The sequence below is a fragment of the Habropoda laboriosa genome, unplaced genomic scaffold, assembly GCF_001263275.1.
Source record: "Habropoda laboriosa isolate 0110345459 unplaced genomic scaffold, ASM126327v1 scaffold86, whole genome shotgun sequence".
NCBI classification, from domain to species: domain Eukaryota; kingdom Metazoa; phylum Arthropoda; class Insecta; order Hymenoptera; family Apidae; genus Habropoda; species Habropoda laboriosa.
In genome coordinates, this window is record NW_017100212.1 from 424,626 (window position 1) to 446,741 (window position 22,116).

The 22,116-nt window shown below is 40.3% G+C and overlaps 1 protein-coding gene across 1 annotated transcript in view; it reads left to right on the forward strand.

Moving 5' to 3' along the window:
* The window catches only part of LOC108570820 (zinc finger protein 358), a 19,096-nt gene extending 6,037 nt beyond the window's left edge, over positions 1 to 13,059 (forward strand). The window contains exons 2-3 of the mRNA XM_017932736.1: positions 8,762 to 9,449; positions 11,878 to 13,059. Coding sequence (XP_017788225.1) covers positions 8,762 to 9,449; positions 11,878 to 12,550 — 1,361 coding nt within the window. The 3' untranslated portion in view covers positions 12,551 to 13,059. The remainder of the gene's footprint in view (positions 1 to 8,761; positions 9,450 to 11,877) is intronic.
* Positions 13,060 to 22,116: the final 9,057 nt, after the last annotated feature.

Genomic DNA, 22,116 nt, shown 5'->3' on the forward strand with positions numbered 1-22,116 from the left:
GTGATTGCGTAATTAATGGCGGTGCTTTGCGGACAACGATCATCCTGGTTGGGTGGCGCTCGCGCCGAAGGATTGGGTCACTGGAGGAAGCAGGGTGGGAATAGGTGGTGGAGAAGGTGGAGGAGGAAAGGGTGAGAATCCTCGTGCGAACGTAAGTCGAAAGCGTGGAGCATCGGAGTTTCTCTGTCTTACGCGCGTCGAGGCTTTGGCTCGAGAGTCGAATCGATTTTGAAAATCCGCCGAGTACGCTCCCCTCTCCATCCCTCTCGCCACTCTTGGATTATCGCTTTCAGGGGAGCTGAAATGGTCTATCTTACCAGTGTTAAATTTGTCTACTTTATGTGCCTTTTTCTCGCCAACCGGTATAGATACTGTGGATTCCGGTTAAGCGGGACCGCCGTTTATTTGGGACAGATACTGAAGAACGGAACATAAATACATTACTTATTAATGTTATTCTGTTACTTATCGTTAGCTTTGTTTGCATGCTTAAACACACGTTTTTCAATAAATCGTTTTTGGCTTCATTTTTTACGTTGTTCAGATTTTGCCTGTTGAAATTCGCTTTTTTGGGACAAATCAGTCCGGTCCCAATGTGTCCCAATTAACCGGAATCCACTGTGTTATACTTCGTACAAATTTTTGTTTACCATATTTCTCAGTGTTTTTAGGGAATACTTGTGTGATAGAATTTATAAGTATTGCTGGGAATTGAAAATATAATTTTTTTAAAAATATACTTAGTCTTCTGATCTTTTAGAAATATGGGAAGAAAATACTTGCAATTTTTCTTCAATTATTTTAGCTGTCCACGTGGAACGAGTGGGTGAAATTTTGTTTCAATACCTCTTACGACTTTTGAGAGAAAAGTGCCTAAATTTTGTTTCAATACCTCTTACGATTTTTGAGAGAAAAGTGCCTAAATTTTGTTTCAATACCTCTTACGATTTTTGAAAGAAGAGTGCCTAAATTTTGTTTCAGTACCTCTTACGATTTTTGAAAGAAGAGTGCCTAAATTTTGTTTCAATATCTCTTACGATTTTTGAGAGAAGAGTGCCTAAATTTTGTTTCAATACCTCTTACGATTTTTGAGAGAAGAATACCTAAATTTTGTTTCAATATTTCTTACGATTTTTGAGAGGAGAGTACCTAATTTTGTTTCAATACCTCTTACGATTTTTGAGAGAAAAGTGCCTAAATTTTGAAAATGTGAATCTTCGGAAAATCGTGACAAACTTACACTTTCCATACGTTTAAAAATTTTGTAAATTCCCTGTTAAAAGAAATTTAAGAAGTATGCAACAATTTGGAAGGAAAAAATACGCTGCAAAGAATATCGTGAAAAATTTCTTAATCATCTGACGTTAATAAACGATGTCACTTTAAGCAGGAAATTGTGTAGAATACTTTTTTCCGACATTTTTAAGGATTACTCGTTCGACGAACGGGGCTAAAAACGAGGTCAACACTTTCCGCAATTTGTTGCTCGCTGGAACAGACAGCTCTTTACTTGTTGGGCTCTCCTTTTGTTCATAAGTAACAGTTGATTCGTGGAGCAAGTTCGAAACGCTCGACTGTTTTTCCGTGTTAAGCTTGTTAATTCTCGTGAAACGAGCCTAAGGATTAGGTTAAGAAACGTGGCCGTTGTTCGAAGTTGATCTTGTTAATTTATTTAAGGAACAGGTTTATTGGATTATTGTCTGGGGGGATTAGAAACTTGAAATTTCGACCTCAATTGAAAACGAAGGGAAACAAATTTCCTTACTAGCAACCAGACATTCAATTCAATCTGCGATCAAATTAATCTCAATTTGTAGAATCACAGGTGTTTTAATAGCTCCTTCAACTAGTCTGCTGTGTGTAACCTACAAATCCACACAATTTCAACGTCGATTCAACGCTACTTTGCACTATTCTGCATCTACGAAACTTTCCAAAATCCAAAGTAAAATTAGAAAAAATAGAATCCCAGAAATGATTAAAACACAAAAAAAAAGTCATTCTTAATCCTTTGCACTCTGAGAATTTTTCGATTTCAGCACACTTCTGCATACTTGAGAAACCCGAAAAATTTCTTTTGAAAAAGTCAACTTTAATACTTACGAATTTATCTATTTTCTTAATCTGCATAATTTAAATAACAAAACCAAAAACTCTCCAAGTTTACATTCAAAAGTTCTCCCCGGATAATCACACACGTCCCGAAGGGGTAAAAAAAAAGAAGCCCTCTAATCTCCGATTCCATTTTTCCATCTGCAACGTTAAAAAGGCCAATCTTGCTGAATCCAAAAGCCGGCAAAACCATCAAGAACCCAATGCTACGGTACCGCAATCAAAGGAATTTGCATTGCACAATGGTCGAGCACGTTTCATCGATTGGAACCGGATGGTCCGGGTCGATAGACGTAACAGGGAAAAGGAACTACAAGAATTTCCGTATCGTTTCACGCGAATAACACACACATGCACGCACGCACGCAGCGTGAGAGGGGGAAAAAAAAATGAGAGAGAGACAAAAAAAAAAGAAAAGGAAAAGGGAGTCAGAGACGTCGCGTTGGTGTCCGCCTCCTGGAAAAGAGACACACGAGGGGTGAAACGAGTCGACGATTTCTACGTTCCCCTGTTCAGGTCCCGTTCGCAACAATGCGAATGTCGCGTTACATTGTCGCAGCGCTGGTATCGATCGTGTCCGGTGGAAGGCAACGAGGCATCGAAGGCTAACTGTCGCGTGTCCTGTCGCGTGGACACCGGCAATAAAACGAAGGACCGGTCGTTTAACCGTTTCGTCGCACATTACGCGAAACCATGGAGAGTAACGTCGTCTTATGGAGAAGAAACGAAGTCGCGATTGATTCGCGTTTTTCGGAGAGGGAACTTTGTAGGTTTCCGGGGGGATCTTGATAGAAGTTGTCGGGCCATTTTTCTGTTTCGTATTTTTAGGTTAGGTTGGGCGCAATTTGGAGATGTTTCGAAATATTGGAATTTTAGAGTGGAAAATGAAATGGTTTTTTTGGGGGAATAGTAATTTAACTGTTTCGCTAAGAAAGAGGAACGTGTCACTCGATTTATTGCTTTCGATGTTTAGGTTTTACGTATTGCGAGCAATGATTATTAAAATATTCCCATAAATAACGTAGAACGTGCCAAAATACATTTTTCCTCGTTTTTATTGCAAATGTGACTGAATTAAATTGCAAACAAGTAGAAAACTTTCATATGGAATATGAAAATATAAAAACATTGAAATATTAAAATACTACAATATTAAAATATTTCCTTATTTTAAAGAACTGCGAAAGATTAAAATACTAAAATATTATTAGAATATCAAATATTAAAATATTTCCATATTTTAAAGAACTGCGAAAGGGTGAAATTTACAGAGCGAAACGACGTCACTAACAAAGAATAAATATTTACACCTCACGATTGTTTCGTTCTTATTAACAAAATGAAATGAAAAAACCAATCTCCACCGTCTGAATACGTTTTCGATTTACGGTAAGTTCCTAACGGTTTTAATAATGTCAAAGGAGAGAATGCATTCTGGTACATACTTGGAATTCTAATTGAGCGGAGAAATTGGTTTTCGAGGTTATGTCATTTCACCGTTGTTCGGCTAATGGAAGTTTCTGTTTGGTTTCGTCGGGTGTTCCGGTATGAAGTCGTTAATTGTTAATTAGGAGAATTCATTTGGAACTGTTATTTGCTCTTTGATTATTGCACCGAATGAACAATTGCGTTTGAGGATCGAATCGGTGCGTAGATCTGAGGAAGACTCGCTTCGCTACCACTGATAGTTAGGGTTAGGTTGCAATCATTAGTAAACATTAGACACGCACGTTGGATAAGCAGTTGGTAATTTTTTTTCGTTCGGTATTGATCACATCTGTTACGGCTCTGCTGGGGGCTTCGCGAGGGTTGCGAAACTTCCATTTAGATAATACCGATGCGCGTAAGATATCGCTTTCTCTTGACGTGCTTGTGAAAAGCAATAAATTTCTCTGTTCGCTGTTTCACGAAACGCGATAACGATGTACGTAGGCAGAGGAAAAATACGAATTCGTGAATTACTGAAATAGTAAAATGGAAAATTTTAAAAACTAAGTAAGTGAAATGAAATGAAACCTAGCCGAAGAGAATTCCTTGAAAGACCCTTAAAGTATGCTTACTATCAAATATTTTCTATTTATATCAAATTATGTCAAATTTTTACTATCAAATATTTTCTATTTATGTCAAATTATTATTATCAAATATTTTTTATTTATGTCAAATTATGTCAAATTATTGCTATCAAATGTTTTCTATTTATGTCAAATTGTGTCAAATTTTTACTATCAAATATTTTCTATTTATATCAAATTTTTCCTATTAAATATTTTCTGTTTATATTAAATTATGTCAAATTATTGCTATCAAATATTTTCTATTTATGTCAAATTATTGCTATCAAATGTTTTCTATTTATGTCAAATTATTGCTATCAAATATTTTCTATTTATATCAAATTTTTACTATCAAATATTTTCTATTTATATCAAAAGTTTACTATCAAATATTTTCTATTTATATCAAATTATGTCAAATTATTGCTATCAAATATTTTCTATTTATGTCAAATTATTGCTATCAAATGTTTTCTATTTATGTCAAATTGTGTCAAATTTTTACTATCAAATATTTTCTATTTATATCAAATTATTGCTATCAAATATTTTCTATTTATGTCAAATTATTGCTATCAAATATTTTCCATTTATGTCAAATTATTGCTATCAAATGTTTTCTATTTATGTCAAACTGTCAAATTTTTCCTATCAAATATTTTATATTTATATCAAATTGTGTCAAATCATAACTATCAAATATTTACTCTTTATATACTCACAAAATACTTAAAAAAAAATACAGAGTGTTTCTTAAATGCACGTCAATACTTCAGGAGGCAAACTTACGCACCAAAAGGAATAAAAAAATGTCCTATAAACATATGTCCGATACACCTTAATTAAAGAAAATGTTCGAAGCAAAATTGCACGTCGTAGCACTGAGTTCAGCACTCGCTGGGAAATACCAGTCTTCCTCGAATAGTCTCAAACGCATGTTGCACCCTTTCTTGCAGATCTTGCACATTATTCACTTCCGTTGCGCACACAATTTTCAGAACACTAGCGAACTCGCGAGAATAAGGCACCGACTGTCCGACATTTTGTCTTCTTCACGTCGACGGAAATCAGTTGTAAACATTAACTAAGGTCGAGACGTACCAAGGCGTCCAATAGCGTGTGTCGAGGCACGAGGCGGGCGCTTCGAACATTTTCCATATCCATCCATGACTCGAAAACTAAGGTACATCGAGCATAATATCTTCGTATACCAATTTTTATTTCCTCTGGTGTGCAGATTTGCCCCCAGAAGTATTACCGCGCATTTAATAAACACACTCTGTACACAAAGGCCCCAAAAAACATTATCAACAAGAAAAGAAAATTGTTCAAAACGAACAAAAATATGAACAGTTCGAAAGAAAGTCTCCAAAAATGAAAAAAAAAGAAAATAGGTACACAATTGAAAGGCAGTACATGCTACCACGACCAACAAAAAAGCTCCGCAGAAACGCAGTATCAATCTCGAAAAGTCAAAGGAACAAAAAGAAAAAGTACGGAAAAAAGGCACCCCAAAGTAAGATTAAAAAAAAAAAAGAGAAAAAAAAATACAATTCAGCCGGAAACAAATGAATCCACGTGTCGCAGTGGCCTTTCTCTCCTCTAGCCATACACGCAACAGATACCCCCCATGCGACGTAATATACAGGGAGCTTGCACCCCTCCCCCCACCTCCTCTCGCTCTTTCTCCTTCTGCTTTCGCCGTTTTCTCGTTAACAATCGCACATGCTGGGACCAGCTGACGCGTGCCAGCAACAGGAAATGAAACGGCGCACCGGTTCCGTGTGATTCACGAACTCAAATATTCATGGCGGGACCGAACGAACGAGCGAAGGGGAGGGGAGTGGGGAGGAGAAGGGAGGGGAGAGAGAGGGAAGTGTACCGGCTGGCACACGGTTGCGCCACTGGGGGGAGGGGAAAAAAAAGAAGGAAAGCGTCGCGTTATCGGCGCCCTTTAATTTTCGACGCCACACCGCACTCGCTATCGCGAGGCGGTCTCTTCTTCGTTTCCAGACGAGAAAATTCATCCAAGGGGGGAGGGGATAATTAAAGGCCTGCCATTTCGCGGCCGTTATATATGTACATATATATATATATATCGTATCTGTCGATCTTCGAACCGCGACCCTGTGAATCGGAAAAACCTCGGTGGCGTTTAATTTTGAAACGCCGTGACGTTTCCGATAATCGTTTTCCTCTACGAATGTAGTAGTTTTTTTTTTTTTTTCTTTTAGCGGATGGAATGGGAGAAATTTCTTGTCGATCGTGGAAGTGTAGGGTACACTTCTGTGCATGAGTTACTGAATATTTGGTACTTTTGAAGATTCGGTTTTTTGATGAGATGTTGGGGAAATATGATAATTTAGCTTTGCTTGTGATGTGAGTATTGTTAGGAAGTGTTAGTTCCATTTTGTAAATACAAAGTAGATTTATGGGGGGAAATTTATGGATAAGAGTGTACGTCGAATGGAACTTGGGTTCATTTAGAAATTTGGAAGAGTGTTTAAATGGTAGTTGTAATATTTTTAATATAGGGTAGTTGAAATGTAGGGTGTTATCACTTATTTGGAAGTATAGTTGGTGGAAGAAATATAGGAAAATGTCAAAGGTGTTTACATGTTGCATATTTCTTCAAAAATATTTTTTTTTCCTTTTTTAAACAGACTTCGGTCTGTAAGTTGTTGCAGAAGGGGTGACTAGAGTTGCCGAGAGTAAAACGTCAGTCCTTACACTTTGAGAAAAATATGATAAACATTAGTATACATGATTATCTGCTAGCTAATGGCTACATAAATACTATTTCTTCCAAAATATTTCTTCCACCGACTATACGCTTTATACTACGAGATCCCAGATCACTGAATGATAACTCATTAGTCATTTCTTTTAAGATCTTAATAATCGAAGGGTTCCATTTTGTCTTGACAGAGTCGTCGCTTGTTCACCATCGTTGCCAGCACATTCTTGGAATGTTGTTTTTGCAAAAGAACAGAAAAGGAAACGTATACACGCGTAAATTCTCCACACAAGTGTTCACATTTCTGCGAAACACACTGTGTGCAAGGTATAGGACATTTCCTGCGGTGCAGCAACGGTTCAAAGTGGATTTCAGGTTAAACGAGGGGGTTTTATACGATTGTAGCTGTAAAGGGATGAAAACGGGTTCGTTGAACTCCACCCTCGAAACGTGAATTCGCGTGACGATCGCACGAATTTCGAGACGCGAAACCTTCAATTTGCATTATTCATTAGCAGTCCCTAATCAGCTTCGTATCCCCCCCATTAAGTCTGATTGAGCGTATATCCCTCATTAATTAATATTCCGTGTTAATTTTAGCCCCGACAGAGGCTCAGCCAATTCGTTAACTGTATCAACACGCCAAAATTGATAATTTCAATCGATAATCCGTTATCGATAATTTACTACGCGATAATCCTTTACGATCCGAATAGAGGAATGTAAACGAACCGAGTACAGTTGTTTCTCTCGAGAGAATTCCGCAAGACAGGGAGGGGGGAGGGGGGTTGTGGACGTTCCGCATAAACGATAGAAATTCACGAGATACCGGAAGAAAAATGAAAGAGAGACCAACACGGGAGAGATTTCAATCAGAAACTTTCCTCAGACAAGAATAGTTGCTCACGAGGATTAGCCCAGCAGGGATCCGATTCCAGAACCCATTTCTCAGACCACTGCTTCCTCGACCAATTTACTCGGACTGTACCTAAGACTACCTTCCCCAATTCTAACATCAAATTGCTTCTGCTGTACAGGAGTAGAACATGGTTAATGGTAGAAACCACTGAATCTCTCTGCGTATAACTCTCCTCAAAGCCCTTCATTGTATCAATCGGTGGAATTAAGTTGATTAATTTAAAGCTCCGTCAAGTCTGTCGCCAAACTACCCTATCTATCGAGACGTCTCACATTCACGGAACATACTTCGAAGTCTGTCCTTAATAGTCGAGCTGTCGTTAAACAGACGAGGTGTCCCACTTATAACGAACATCTAAATTATTTCGCTGGTATTGAAAATAAGGAAAAATAACTAAGGTTTCAAGATATGCATGTGATTATTATAAAAATTCACCCCCTAAAGTTCTCTCGAACGAAGGTCATTGGAATGACATTTGTTTTTTGGTTTTTTGATTTTAATGCGTAACGTGGGTGAGTGATGGTAAATTTTCCACCACCGGGGCAAAGTTTCTTATTTCGTTAAATTAAGGTAAAAGTGCTTGAAGGATAAAATTAAGTATTAAAATAAGGCGCAACTGTGTCAAAAGGCTCCACAATAGTATAGCGCGAGGAAATTTTCAAAACGCCTATAGGCGCCAATAGTAATCAAAGGGTTAAGGTCACTTCAAGCTCAAAATGTCAGTTACAAAGTCACATTACAAAAAAACCAACATTAGTATATAAAAACATATCTATGACCTTGAAATGACTTTCAAGATGTCCTTGGAAACAACGTGTTCCTATTGAACCACTCGATACACAAGTCCCATTGATAGGCTTCGAAGAGAAATCCACGCGACCTAGCAATATATTCGGTTCAGACTATAATCGAGGCAATCTACCCTTGAATCCGCAGGCTACACGCACGAGTCGTGGATCAACCACGAAGAACCGCCAAAATATGCTACGCTACGTTCGGCGGCGGAGCTGGCCCGGCCTGTGGTCCCATCCCCGCCGCCTCCAGCCGCCCCTCAGGAGCTTGCCGTTGTGGTTACCGGGTCCAGCCTGCACCAACCACACCCAGCGACAGCCCCGAACTCCACCAACCCTTCTTCGTCGTCGACGTCGTCGTCACTAAACCTGCCGCCCCGCAAAAGCCTCTCTATGTGCTTCACAAGCACGGGAACGGCTCTGTCGTTGCCCCCAAAGAAGAAGGACATCTATCGGCCCTACAGCCTCCAGCCAACGTCGGAGATCCGCACGTCGGCCGAGGAGGACCTGTCCGCCGCGCAGGCGATCCTCGACCTGAGCGCGTCCCCGGCTGCGCCCACGCACTCGGTCTTCATTCACACACTCTCGCCACCGCCTCCGCCGCCTCCACCGCCGCCGCCGCCTCCAACGACCGGTGTCGTCGCGGCCACCGGCCAGCTGCAGCCGACACAGCTGCAGCCGGCGCCGAACACTCAGCCCATCCCCGTTTCCGTGCTCGTGCCGGTGCCCAGCTCCCAGAACGGACAGCTGCGACAGCAGGAGCAAACGCCACAGCCACAGTCCCCAGCCACAGCCGAGGCGAACGCGAGCAACTGCACCAACGCCAGAGATGGGTGAGTACACAGGCTTACACCGTGTGAACTTAAGAGTGCGATTGGTAATTTTGTGATTTGCTCGAGTGGAATTGTGTGTGTGTGTGGCTTGTTTTGGGGGTCTGTGTGTGAAGGTATAGTCGATGGAAGAGATATGGAGAGGTGGAATGGTTAGGTTAGTTTTTATTGTGCAACATTTCAAGAGGAATCTGGGAATATTGAGAGTCTGAAAATCGCGAGTTAGAAACCTATAATTGGAGCTTTCTTTTACCTAGATTCCTATAGTATAGTTTGCAGAAGAAATATTGAAAGAAGGAAGGTGAGGTTAGGAAGTAAAACTTTCAGTCAGAGTCATGAAAAGTGTGTCTTAGGGTAGGTTCTATCGTGCAAAATTTCAAGTGGAATCTGGGAATATTGATTGAGAAAATCGCGAGTTGGAAACCTATAATTGGAGCTTCCTTTTCCCTAGATTCCTACGGTATAGTTTGTTGAAGAAATACAGAGAGGCGGAGTATAAAGTTCTCAGTTTGTCTTGAGCTAGTTTATGGAGGATTGGAAAGTACTTTAGCACAGTTCAAATGGAATCTAAAAATATAATGTGAAGATTGGTAAAAGCCAGAGTATGACACACGACTCGGAGAATCGCAAAGTACGAGTTCCATCGCCTGGGGCTTCCTTTTCCCTGGATTCTTACGGTATTGTCGGGTGGAGGAAGCGCAGGGAGGTAAAGTGGATTAAGAGTTAGGGTGAAAGTGTTTCGAGGTGTATGTTAAAGCACGAAACATCGGTATAACTTAGTCTTGTTTTAGACAGAAATGCATCGTAACTTATAGAGACTTTCACACCTGTGGAAAAGTGAGATCACAGTGGTTACAGGTGGTTAGGTATAGTAACTACCTCGAGCACAAAAATGTCGCTACTCCTAGCCACTTGTTAGCTTTCCATCTGACAAGAGTAACAGGTGAAGTGTAACTATCGGATTTTAACGAAACTTTGCCAATTGATAAATAATTCAACGACGTACAACTATGTTTAATTATAGGTGTAGATATTCGGTAATTTACGAGGTATTTAATAATAAAGTTTAGGTAAGTTTACGTTTAATTTACGACCTCGTCATGTTTCTTCCATCGACTGTACCCGAGTTGCTACAGTCAGAGAGGATGAATGCACTATTCTGGATGGACGGACGATTGTGCAAGTCGATGTCGTAATTGCTTCTATATATACGGTTGCTCGTTGGGTGTCACGTTGCCTGGAGGGTATTGTTCTAATGGGCGGATTGTATTTGATTGATCTGAATAGGTGTTGTGTACTTTATCAGCCTGTGTATATCTGGTTTGTGAATCTGTCGCATGGTATGGCGTACTGCTCGAATATTACTCGTAGTCTGATAATATATCGAATATATGAAATAAATGAACACACGAATCCTGAAGTTTCCAAATTCTCTGATCCAAACATATTCACATTCCAAAACCCAAAATCCCTAGATCTAAGTACACTTACGTTCCACTCAAAAATCCTCAGAGCCAAGCACACTAACATTCTAAACCTAAAATCCTCAGATCCAAGCACACTCACATTCTACAAAAAATCCCTAGACCCAAGTACACTCAAACTGTAATCCCAAAATCCTCAGAACCAAGCACACTAACATTCTAATTCCAAAATCCTCAAAACCAAGCACATTAACATTCTAAACCGAAAATCCCTAAATCCAAGCACACTCGCATTCTACCCAAAGTCCCTAGACCCAAGTGCACTCAAACTGTAATCCCAAAATCCTCAGAACCAAGCACACTCACATCGTAACCCCAAAGTCCCTAAATCCAAGCACACTCACATTCTACCCAAAGTCCCTAGACCCAAGTGCACTCAAACTGTAATCCCAAAATTCTCAGAACCAAGCACACTAACATTCTAATTCCAAAATCCTCAGAACCAAGCACACTAACATTCTACACACTTATTACGTTCCACCCAAAAATCCTCAGAGCCAAGCACACTAACATTCTAAACCCAAAATCCCTAAATCCAAGCACACGCGCATTCTACCCAAAGTCTCTAGACCCAAGTGCACTCAAACTGTAATCCCAAAATCTTCAGAACCAAGCACACTAACATTCTAATTCCAAAATCCTCAGAACCAAGCACACTAACATTCTAAACCCAAAATCCCTAAATCCAAGCACACGCGCATTCTACCCAAAGTCCCTAGACCCAAGTGCACTCAAACTATAATCCCAAAATCCTCGAAACCAAGCACACTCACATCATAACCCCAAAGTCCCTAGATCCAAGCACATTCACATTCTCCCTCAAACCTCAAAACCTAACCTACCCTACCCTACGCAAAAATATAAGAAAAAAAAACCTTCGCCAAGAGATCCAAAAACAGAAAAAGAAAATTCCGCCAATCAATTTGGATATTCTCCCTCCTGTATAGCAGCAGCGGGAGCAGCAAAACGGTCGCGTACACGTACGAGGCGTTCTTCGTGTCAGACGGTCGGTCGAAGCGTCGCAGCACGAGCACGAATGGCGCCGCGGTGCCTGACAAGGAGGCAGCACAGCCGGACAGGCCCAAGTTCACGTGCACGGAGTGCGGCAAGCAGTACGCAACATCGTCGAATTTGTCGCGGCACAAGCAGACACACCGTAGCCTCGACTCGCAGTCCGCGAAAAAGTGTATCCACTGTGGCAAAGCTTACGTGAGCATGCCAGCTTTAGCGATGCACGTGCTCACGCACAAGCTCGCGCACAGTTGCGGTGTCTGCGGCAAGATGTTCTCCAGGCCTTGGCTACTCCAAGGCCATCTGAGAAGTCACACCGGCGAGAAGCCGTACGGCTGCGCGCATTGCGGCAAAGCGTTCGCCGATCGCTCGAATCTGCGCGCCCACATGCAAACACACTCCGCGGACAAGAACTACGAGTGCTCGAGATGTCACAAAACTTTCGCCCTGAAATCCTACCTGAACAAACACCTGGAATCCGCTTGCCTACGGGACGACGAGATACCGCAACAACAACAGCCAACAGCGGCGGCGGCAGCAGCAGCGCAGGGTGTGACGAGCGCGAGTAACGCGACGCAACATCAACAGAGCAACAATCGTGGTTTGTAGCAGCGCTTCGACGAGAGAAAAACGACGACCAGGCGTCTGGACGCCCTCGCGAGCGCTGCCAGAGAGAGCTAGCGGTCGTTACTTGCGATGCCCGGTTAACAAATATATCCGGGACACGTGGATAAGCGACGCGAGAGGGGCGGGGTTTAACGAAACAAAGAAACAAAACAAAAAAAAAAAAAACAAAAAGTAATAAGGTTTGCCGTAGGTTTTAAGTAGAAAAGTGCCAGTAGAGAAACAAACGAACGTGGGAGAGGTTTAGACGACGAAGTTGAACCGAGTGGTAGGACGAGGTAGAGAGAAAGAAAGAAAATGAGAAAAAGAGAGATGACGGAGTGTGAGAGGAGCAATAGTAGTAGGCGTCGGTTTCTTAAATAATGTCTAACATTAATAAAAACGTCCAATAATGTTAAGTATTAAAGCAAAAAAAGAGAAAAAAGCGAAGAAAATAATGGAAGAATCGAGAGCAGAGAGGAACGATGAGAAAGTTTGATGAAGAAAAGAGAGAGACGGAGAGGCAAGGAAAGAAAAAAAAAGAAAAGAGGAAGAAGAAAAGCGTTTAAAGAGGGAACGAGAACTAAGAACACGTCGAACGGTGACGTCCACACTGCAGTCTAGTCACTCTAGTCGATTATACCTAATATATTAAGTCGCGAGCTCGTTACGGAGACACACTATTTATTGATACTTAGCTGCCTAAAGGGAGTAAGAAACGAGGAAAAGATAAAATCTTCGTGGATTCGAAAGATACCATATTACACCACACTTGTACACACAAAATAGAGAGAAGAAGAAAATGAACGAAAGGGGGAAACATCGTTTGAAAAGAAAAAAAAAAAAAAAAAAGAAAAAAAAACGACGATTTAGGTAAGAACGACGATGAATTTCGAGAACGAGATTTTTCTCTATTCTCCCCCCAACCCCCCTAAACCCTGACCCCCTTTTGAATCATGTAGCGTCCCGACGCTAACCTCGTGGAAATCGAATCGTGTCCAGAGATCGATAACCTCGCTCGTTGGAAACGCACAGTTCGTCACCGAATCTCACCTCTTCCTCCGATTTTACCTCAACCGGAAGTCCTCGAGCACGCGAGATTATCGAGACCTCTCTCCCATGTTCCTTTTCGATGGCTCCTTCGACCGTTGGACCACACAAAATACACTCGACTGTTCAGGTCGATTCACAAACCGACGATAATCTCAGTGGATAAGGCGACGACCACGGTGAGAATCTGTGCGTTTCTTTCGATCGCGAGTGAAAATCGCTGCACGTATCAGATTCGTATAATGCGTTTACTTTTGTTCTTTTAGGGTACTTTTGGGGAGTATTTGTACGAGGATCTTTCGGCGGGTCGATCGAGGAACAGTATTAAAGAGGTTCGATGGGGGAGGAAGGAACGTTCGATTGGTATTTTAACTGGGCAAGATGAGTGGACTTGTCTGTCGAGGGGAGTATAATTATAGTTAAGGTTTTCCATTCTTTGTTGGTTTCATAAAAGTTAGTACAAAGCTCAACAACTAAGAGGAAAATTCCTTACTACATAGGTAATTCGATAAGGCAATAGATTAAGAACGTTTCCTTTCTTCGCTGTCTTCAGCGGGAGTGTTTGAACGCGTTCTATGTCATCGTGAAATTTTACGTAATTTTTCATTTTTCTCGCGAATAAATTTTTTGGTGTCACACTTCGGACGAGATATCTCGCGTCTCTGTTTTTTAATTTTGTTTTGGGGTGAGAAGTTTTGTTTCTTAAGTGTAACATATTCTGCGTGTAGCATTCTTAACCCTTTCGAATCCGCGGACAAGATGTGTCGTTCGAAGCGTGAAATGAACGACGCGAGATATCTCGTCCGAAAATTGGATCGAGTAAAAATTTACTCCGGGAGATATTTCGTCCAAAAATTGAAACGGGTAAAAATCAGTTCGTGAGATATCTCATTCAAAGAGCCGAACGATCAGAAATCAATTCAGGAGATACCTCGCCTAAAAATTGAAACGAATAAAAATCTGATCGGGAGATATTTCATTCAAAAAATAGAAATGACTAAAAATTTTCCGCGAGATATTTCCTCGACAAAAATAGAAATGGCAAAATTTTCCGCGAGATATCTCGTCCAAAAATTCGCGAGATATCTCGCCTAAAAATTGAAATGAATAAAAATTTTTTCCGCGAGATATCTCGTCCAAAAATTCGCGAGATATCTCGCCTAAAAATTGAAATGAATAAAAATTTTTTTCGCGAGATATCTCGTACAGAAATTCGCGAAATATCTTGTCCAAAAATTCGCGAAATATCTCGCCTAAAAATTGAAATGAATAAAAATTTTTTCCGCGAGATATCTCGTACAGAAATTCGCGAAATATCTTGTCCAAAAATTCGCGAAATATCTCGCCTAAAAATTGAAATGAATAAAAATTTTTTCCGCGAGATATCTCGTCCAAAATTTCGCGAGATATCTCGTCCAAAGATTGAAAAGAATAAAAATCTGATCGCGAGATATTTCATCCAAAAAGCAGAAATGACTAAAAATTCGCGAGATATCTCGTCGACAGATGTGAAAGGGCGAACCACCCAACTCCATCAATCTTTCCGTCGTTATTTCCTCCTCCGAGGAAGAAGAAAAGAACACTGACGTTCCCGTAACAAAAAAGAAAAAAAAAAAAGAAATTCATCGATAACCATGCATGGCATAGAACGTGTTAACGACACGTGGACATCGATCGACTCGCCCCCAGGTCATTGTGTTTGCAATATTTCCATCGTGTTCACAGTTTCCTTCGTTATACGATCGGCTATGTGCAAGCTTGATTGAAGAAAAAAAAAAAACAAATTCCAAACAGCGTTTATATATACATACATATATATACACATATATATACACACGTAGGAGAAACACGAATATACACATAGCCACATGTACACACACGTACAACAATTACACAAAAAAACACACACACACACACACACAAGCGCGTGTACACGTAATATTTAGAGCAGATTCGAGTAATAGATGCGTAACATTGTTATACACATATTTTGTAGAAGCAATATAACGTGTAAGGGAAAAAAAAGTAATAATGACGACGCTGTACGGTCAAAAAAGCAATGTTTCGACACAACGAATTATATAATTATACATAATAGAGGCGAACATCGAAGTTTAACGTGATGGAATAATGAAAAAAAAAAAAAGAAAAAAAAAACGATGATTTGCTTCGTCATCGAACTTCTTCGATCGTCCAATCACCACGCTCCTCTTAACTCTTGCGGTGTTGATTCAAAAAGCGAAATTGGCGCCAAAAAGGTCAGCCCGGATTTCGTCGCTAGAAGACTGAGAAAAATCGTTTCTCCCACTTTGAACGAAAAGCAATGTTTTTTACACTATTTTAAGAAATAAGTCGCTCCTGTTTTGTAGAATTTCAACGTTTAAACAATGATCGAACATTTAAATCACGGCTCGATGGTGGGAGCAGTCGAGCTTGGATCAGTGGCTTCGACAAAAGAGGAATCTACTTTCGAGAGAGAGAGAAAGAAGAAAAATAAAAAAGCTTCGTTAGCTTGTATCTTTTCAAGAGACACACCAGTCGTGAGTTTCGTGCAACGAGTGGAACACCAATCTAGTCCTGTAATATATTCCTTTTTAAATATTATATTTTATATAACGAACAACGACACTTTTGCTCCGAAGGAAACGAGAAAAAAAAAAAAAAAACGTAGCTTTAGTAGACTGTAAAAAATTCTGATTCGTAAGCGATGCAACGATTTGTCCGTGTAAGAATTCCTGTAAAATTATAGATACAATTTTAATACTCGTCGAGATTAATATCGAGAAAAAGTGATCTTTTAAAATGAAGAGAAAATCTTTGTAGAGGAGAGAAATAAAAATATTTCGAGACAACGAAAAGTGGAGAGAGAGAGAGAGAGAGAGAGAGAGAGATGAGAGAGATGAGAGAGAGAGAGGACGAAATCCGGCTGAAAAATCCGACCTCCACTCCGACCAACTTTTCCTCGAAAGCAACGATTACAGCGCGCCGAATTATCCCCGGGAGAATGGCGAGAAGCAAGGAGAAAGCAAAGGGAAAAGTGTGCACAAAGGAGAGAGCAACGAAAAAAAAAAAGAAAGAAAGAGGAAAAAGAAAACAAGTGAAAAAGAAAGAAGTTAGAAATACAAGCGAAATACGATCGCGAGAGAACAAAGAGGAGCGTGGATCAGTGCCAGCACTCGGGAAGAGCGCTGGCGCGACGATCCAACGAGAGTCCTTTTGTAATAATTATTGCCGACAAATAATTACCGCGTTGCATGTACAGAGTAGCCGACCTCACCGCCAAAAAACGCAAAAAAACACGCCGACGTGGCAAAAAAATATATATATACGTATATTGCGAGAAGAAGAAAAAATACAGAGAAACGAAGCACAGGAGAAAACAGAGGCGACATACACACAAGTACACACACACTCACACACAGTTACATATATATATAGACATATTAGATACACGTACACAAGTCTCTCGTAATCGTACTTTCTTTTACGCTCGTAGCGTTCGTTTCGATCCAATGTTGGATCTTCGAGAGAAAAAATTTTCCAGGATCCTGGATCATATCGATCGATGATCCAGCGCGGATCGAATCGACGAGAAATCGTTTCTAAAAGCTTTTCTAGTCTCGTATTCCTTTTGATCGGTATTGGATCTTCGAAAAAAGAAATTTTCCAGAATTCTGGATCATTTCGATCGATGATCCAGCGTAGATCGAATCGACGAGAAATCGTTTCTAAAAGCTTTTCTAGTCTCGTGTTCCTTTTGATCGATATTGGATCTTCGAGAAAAGAAATTTTCCAGAATTCTGGATCGTTTCGATCGATGATCCAGCGTAGATCGAATCGACGAGAAATCGTTTCTAAAAGCTTTCCTAGTCTCGTGTTCCTTTTGATCGATATTGGATCTTCGAGAAAAGAAATTTTCCAGAATTCTGGATCATTTCGATCGATGATCCAGCATAGATCGAATCGACGAGAAATCGTTTACTAAAGGCTTTTCTAGTCCCACACACCCCCCGTGATCCGAAGAAAAGAAAGAGAGAGAGAAAAAAAAGGAAACTATGGTGACGTTTGTTTCTCGCGAGTTTTCTCCCGACGCTGTGTGCCGCAATTGAGAACGATCGCGGTCGTGCGATCGTCGCGTGTACGTAAATACGAACGTAGAGCAATAAAACCCTAAGCAATACTAATGAATTAATTAAACGTGGTTAATTAGCGCGTGGAGAGGAGAAAAAAAATACCGTTTATAAGGGATCGTGTTAGTAAGTCGGTTCGGGTAGAGAGGCAGAAACATTTTAACGAATAGAAAACTAAAGCATAAAGAAAAGAAAAAAAAACGACGAAGAACCAAAAAATAAAACCAAAAACAAAAAAAAGAAGATACGAGAAATATTTTACAATAAACGAAGTGCACCGTTTGACCGTGTGTGTTTGTTGATTTGGTCGATCGAAAACGTGGCCGTGTACGCACGTGGGGATGAAAATGTGAAAACGAATAATAATAATAATAAAAAAGAAAAATGAAGAAAAACGAAAAAAAAAAACACATTTCCGGTTCCTCCTTCGTTTCGGCCAACGGCACTCAGGACACACATTAACATACATACGAGCATAAATAATGTCTCTCGGTTTTTAACCACCGATTTCATTGTTCTTGATCACGTGTAGTATTTATTTTTTTGCGAATTGTTATCAGTATTATTATTATTATTATTATTATTATTATATATTATTAATTCACCTGATTATGTTATTACTGTTATTGTTATCATGTACTCGCGACACAAAACGGCAATTTTAACGGCCAATTATCACGATATTTATTGTTGCTAGTACAACGACACGTTACAACGATCGGTATTGCGCGTACGTCGCAAGAGAAACACGTTCGAGAGGGGGGAAGACGAACAAGAAGCACGTGTAATTTCTGCATTAATTTTTGATGATTTTTTACGTTGGTTTCGCTTTTTTTTTTTGGTTTCTTTTTACTTTTTGGTTTTCGCGATCGCAGCAACAACAGGTGAGAACAAACGGAGTGCAGCAGCAATAAGGCTGGTTTTATCGCGAGCCATATTCCCCGCGTGTACAGTCGGTAGTCGACATAATTGAACTTCTGGAGCGTGGTGATAGCGTGTACTGTCGCGCATAGGCGTGCATATTCTACGCGTAAACTCGTAAATTCGCGGTTCGAGCGAGGCGGTGACTTTAATGCCCTACTACCGTCATCTGCAACCTCCATTTTCCATGGCCATTTCTCCATAATTTCGAAGAGCAATGTGAACGTGTACACAGAGTGCCGCTAATAAGTATTTGTCCACTGGCTCTGTTTTCCTTTACTCGAGCACGCGACAAATTTTTCGAAGAATTGTTTTTTTTCTTTTTTTGATAAACATTGTGAAATTATTTAACACGTTCGTGGTTTTATATGAAGAGTCTTCTGTACATGTTTCGCGGGTTACATTTGAAATTCGTAAACACTCAGAGGGAAAGTAACATGCAAATTTTCAGAGTTAGATTCCCTATTCACTCTTTTCAATTATACAGGGTATTCGGGTATTTTTGAAAGAAAATTTGAGGGGTGATTTTAGAAGCTGAAATAAGACGAAAATGAAGAATAAAAAAATTGCATTTGAGGCTTCGTTTTTTAGTTATCAACGTTTGGAAATATCCCCGTAGACGAGCAACCCTTTCTACACCAACGTAGTAAGTCCTGGCGTATTCACAAATCCTCGAACGTGTTGAATCCTCGTTGCTCGTTGAAACAAAGAACATTGTGAATAAAAATGGGTGGGCAAATACTTATGAACGATTCTGACGTCAACGAACGATATTCTAAACTAAAAACAAAATGTGAAACTACGTTTTCGCTGATTTCAATTATTTTCTGTACGGGTAAAATTAACGTATGCAACATTTTCTTTCAAATTCACGTTCGATCGAGAATGTATCGAGGAAGGGCAGAGATATTCTTCGACCACGTGTCCTCTCGATTAAAGCGCACCGTATCCGATAGATCCCCAGTTAGATCGGTTCGCGATAGGCGGAAAAAAAAAAGAAGAAAACAGAAAAAACCGAGGCTAGCTGCAAATATTCGGAGAGGAGGCTGCATCGAGTTTGGGGGTACGAGTTCGTTACTGGGAATTGCGCCGGTTCGTTAGGGAAGTCTCACGGACAATTAAACTATTTTAATTGACCAGCCAGCGAGACCATTTCACGTTTGTCGTAACTTCACGGCGTTATTAACGGCCGAAAGCGATTCTCGAACTAATTAAGAGTTCTTTCCGCCCGCGCCGTTGAAAATTCGCTCTCTGTTTTCGATCGCTTTCTTCCAAGCGCCCACATTTTCCTTGTTTCGTCGAGAGAAATAATCGTCGGTTTTGTTCTTTCTCGCCGATCGATTCGTTCGTTTTTTCATGTAACAAGTTAATTAACATTTCAAAATTCTTTTCTCCTTTTATGAATAATTTCTTTCTTTCCTTTCTTTTTCAGTTAATTGTTGGATTTTCAACGAATATTCATTTACGTTTACATTAACCCTATCGACACGAATATTATCTGTTCTAAACAATTTTATAGATCGTAGAAATAGTCGCGCGTTACTGTCTCGCTAAACTGCTTACATAACGGGTGTATCGATTGAAAAGAGCAGGCAGCGTTACTTCTGATTATAATAAACGGTGACTGTAGGTCGTTTTTCATGCTGACTATAAACGCAGCATTTATTATGCATAACGTAGCGTTTAGGTAGGTACATTTTGTGCACTGACGTCAATCAGCTGCAATTGAATTGCAACGGCAATCGAATATTTGTTCCGCTGGTGTGTATAGTCACAGTTACGATTCATCACTTTCGTTTATTTTTCACGGAATTTCGTCGTAGCGACTGGGTTAATGGAAGCGACAAAGTTCACACGAAAAACTTTTAATCGATATCCATCTGTTTCTCGGTGCGATTTCCAGTAGAAGAACCTCTGTAAATAACTCGTAGATTATTATTCAGAAATGCTCAAAGAAGTGTGTACAAAACGACGACGAATTGTAATTATTAGAAATAAAAGAAATATAGAAAATGGTCGAAGAAAAGTTTCGTAGAAATTATCGCGAAAGAAAATTTTTCTAGAAGTGAAAAGTGAATTTCACAGCCCTCGCTTATGTAACCGCGGGTGTGCAGCACCACGCAACCGGAAGTTGCGACTAAAATCGAACGACGCGCTTCACAATAGGCGGTCCTATTGAGATTATTAGTCTTAGCCTGCACAACAGTATTTTTCATATCGAAACTCCGCGAGAATCATAGAAGAAACAAAAAAGAAAAAAAAAACGAAGGAAGACGTGTATACTTTTGTCACACCTGTGTCTAGACACGTGTCGATACTCAATTGTAGCAATCTAACAGTTCCCTAACGAGTTCGTAAGAAAAAGAGAAATTTTCATTTCAAATAACAACGAAACACCGTGTCTGGCAAAAGTAGTAGCTTTCCTACTCGGCCGCCATTTTCTCCTCGAAGACCAGTCCAGTCGTCTTGCCCAGTTAAAAGAAAAAAGAAAAGAAACGCGCGTATCTCTTAAACGATATATTCTGTACATACATACATACATACATACATATATATATATATATAAAATTTCCTAAGGCTATACATATAAGGAGAACACTTAACACGTACGCACGAACACACAACTACGTAATTAGATCTCTATCGTGTAACCTCTATAATTCGTAACTAGTCTAATCTTCCTCTAATTAAAGCGACCCGTTCTTCGAGCTCGCTTATCTACTAATAACTCCTCGCTGAATAATATTTACGTTGGCGCTGCTCGACCGAGCAGCGTCATATTCTCTGCGCGCTGCACACAGCAACAGATTGGAACCTTCGTTAACTGACAATTTTCTCGAATTCCCGCGTGATATCCCCACGCACAATTCGAGACGATAGAGAAAAATGTCACTGAAAATCCCTGTGATTGCGGATGGATATTTTATCGATCGTGAAAAATTCTACGGTTAGTCCCTGCGGGCAAAGCCAAGGGCAACCGACATCGACAGTGGTTCAAATGGAAAAAGGAACAACTTTTGTGATGGGAGAGTGTGCTCTATCTTCGAAGCATAGTTCTCTACGTTCGCTGGATCTTCGTCCGCGAAGAGATGGCTTACTTGCTCGAGATAGTCTAACCAGTGCCCCAAGGGCAACTCGCTGAACAGCCCTCGCCTGGACTATCTAGATTTCTCCGCTGTTTTCCGTGGATCATTCTTACGGAAACGAATGGATAAATGTCTGTTTTTCTTCTTAAAACGATCAATCATCGATCGATTGCTGACGAGTTGGACGCAACTGTTGCTGTCTCCAGCCATCTCCTGTCCGTGTCTCCTCGACTGCCCGTGCTATTCCTTCTGCTACTATCTCGAGTGTCTGTGCACTTTCGCGAACTTCTATCTACGGCTGAGATCTTCTTCGCACCGTGACTATTTCCTGTCTCCCTCAAGCTTCGAGTTTTCGTCGGACGATGAATTCGTCCGACCTTCGATC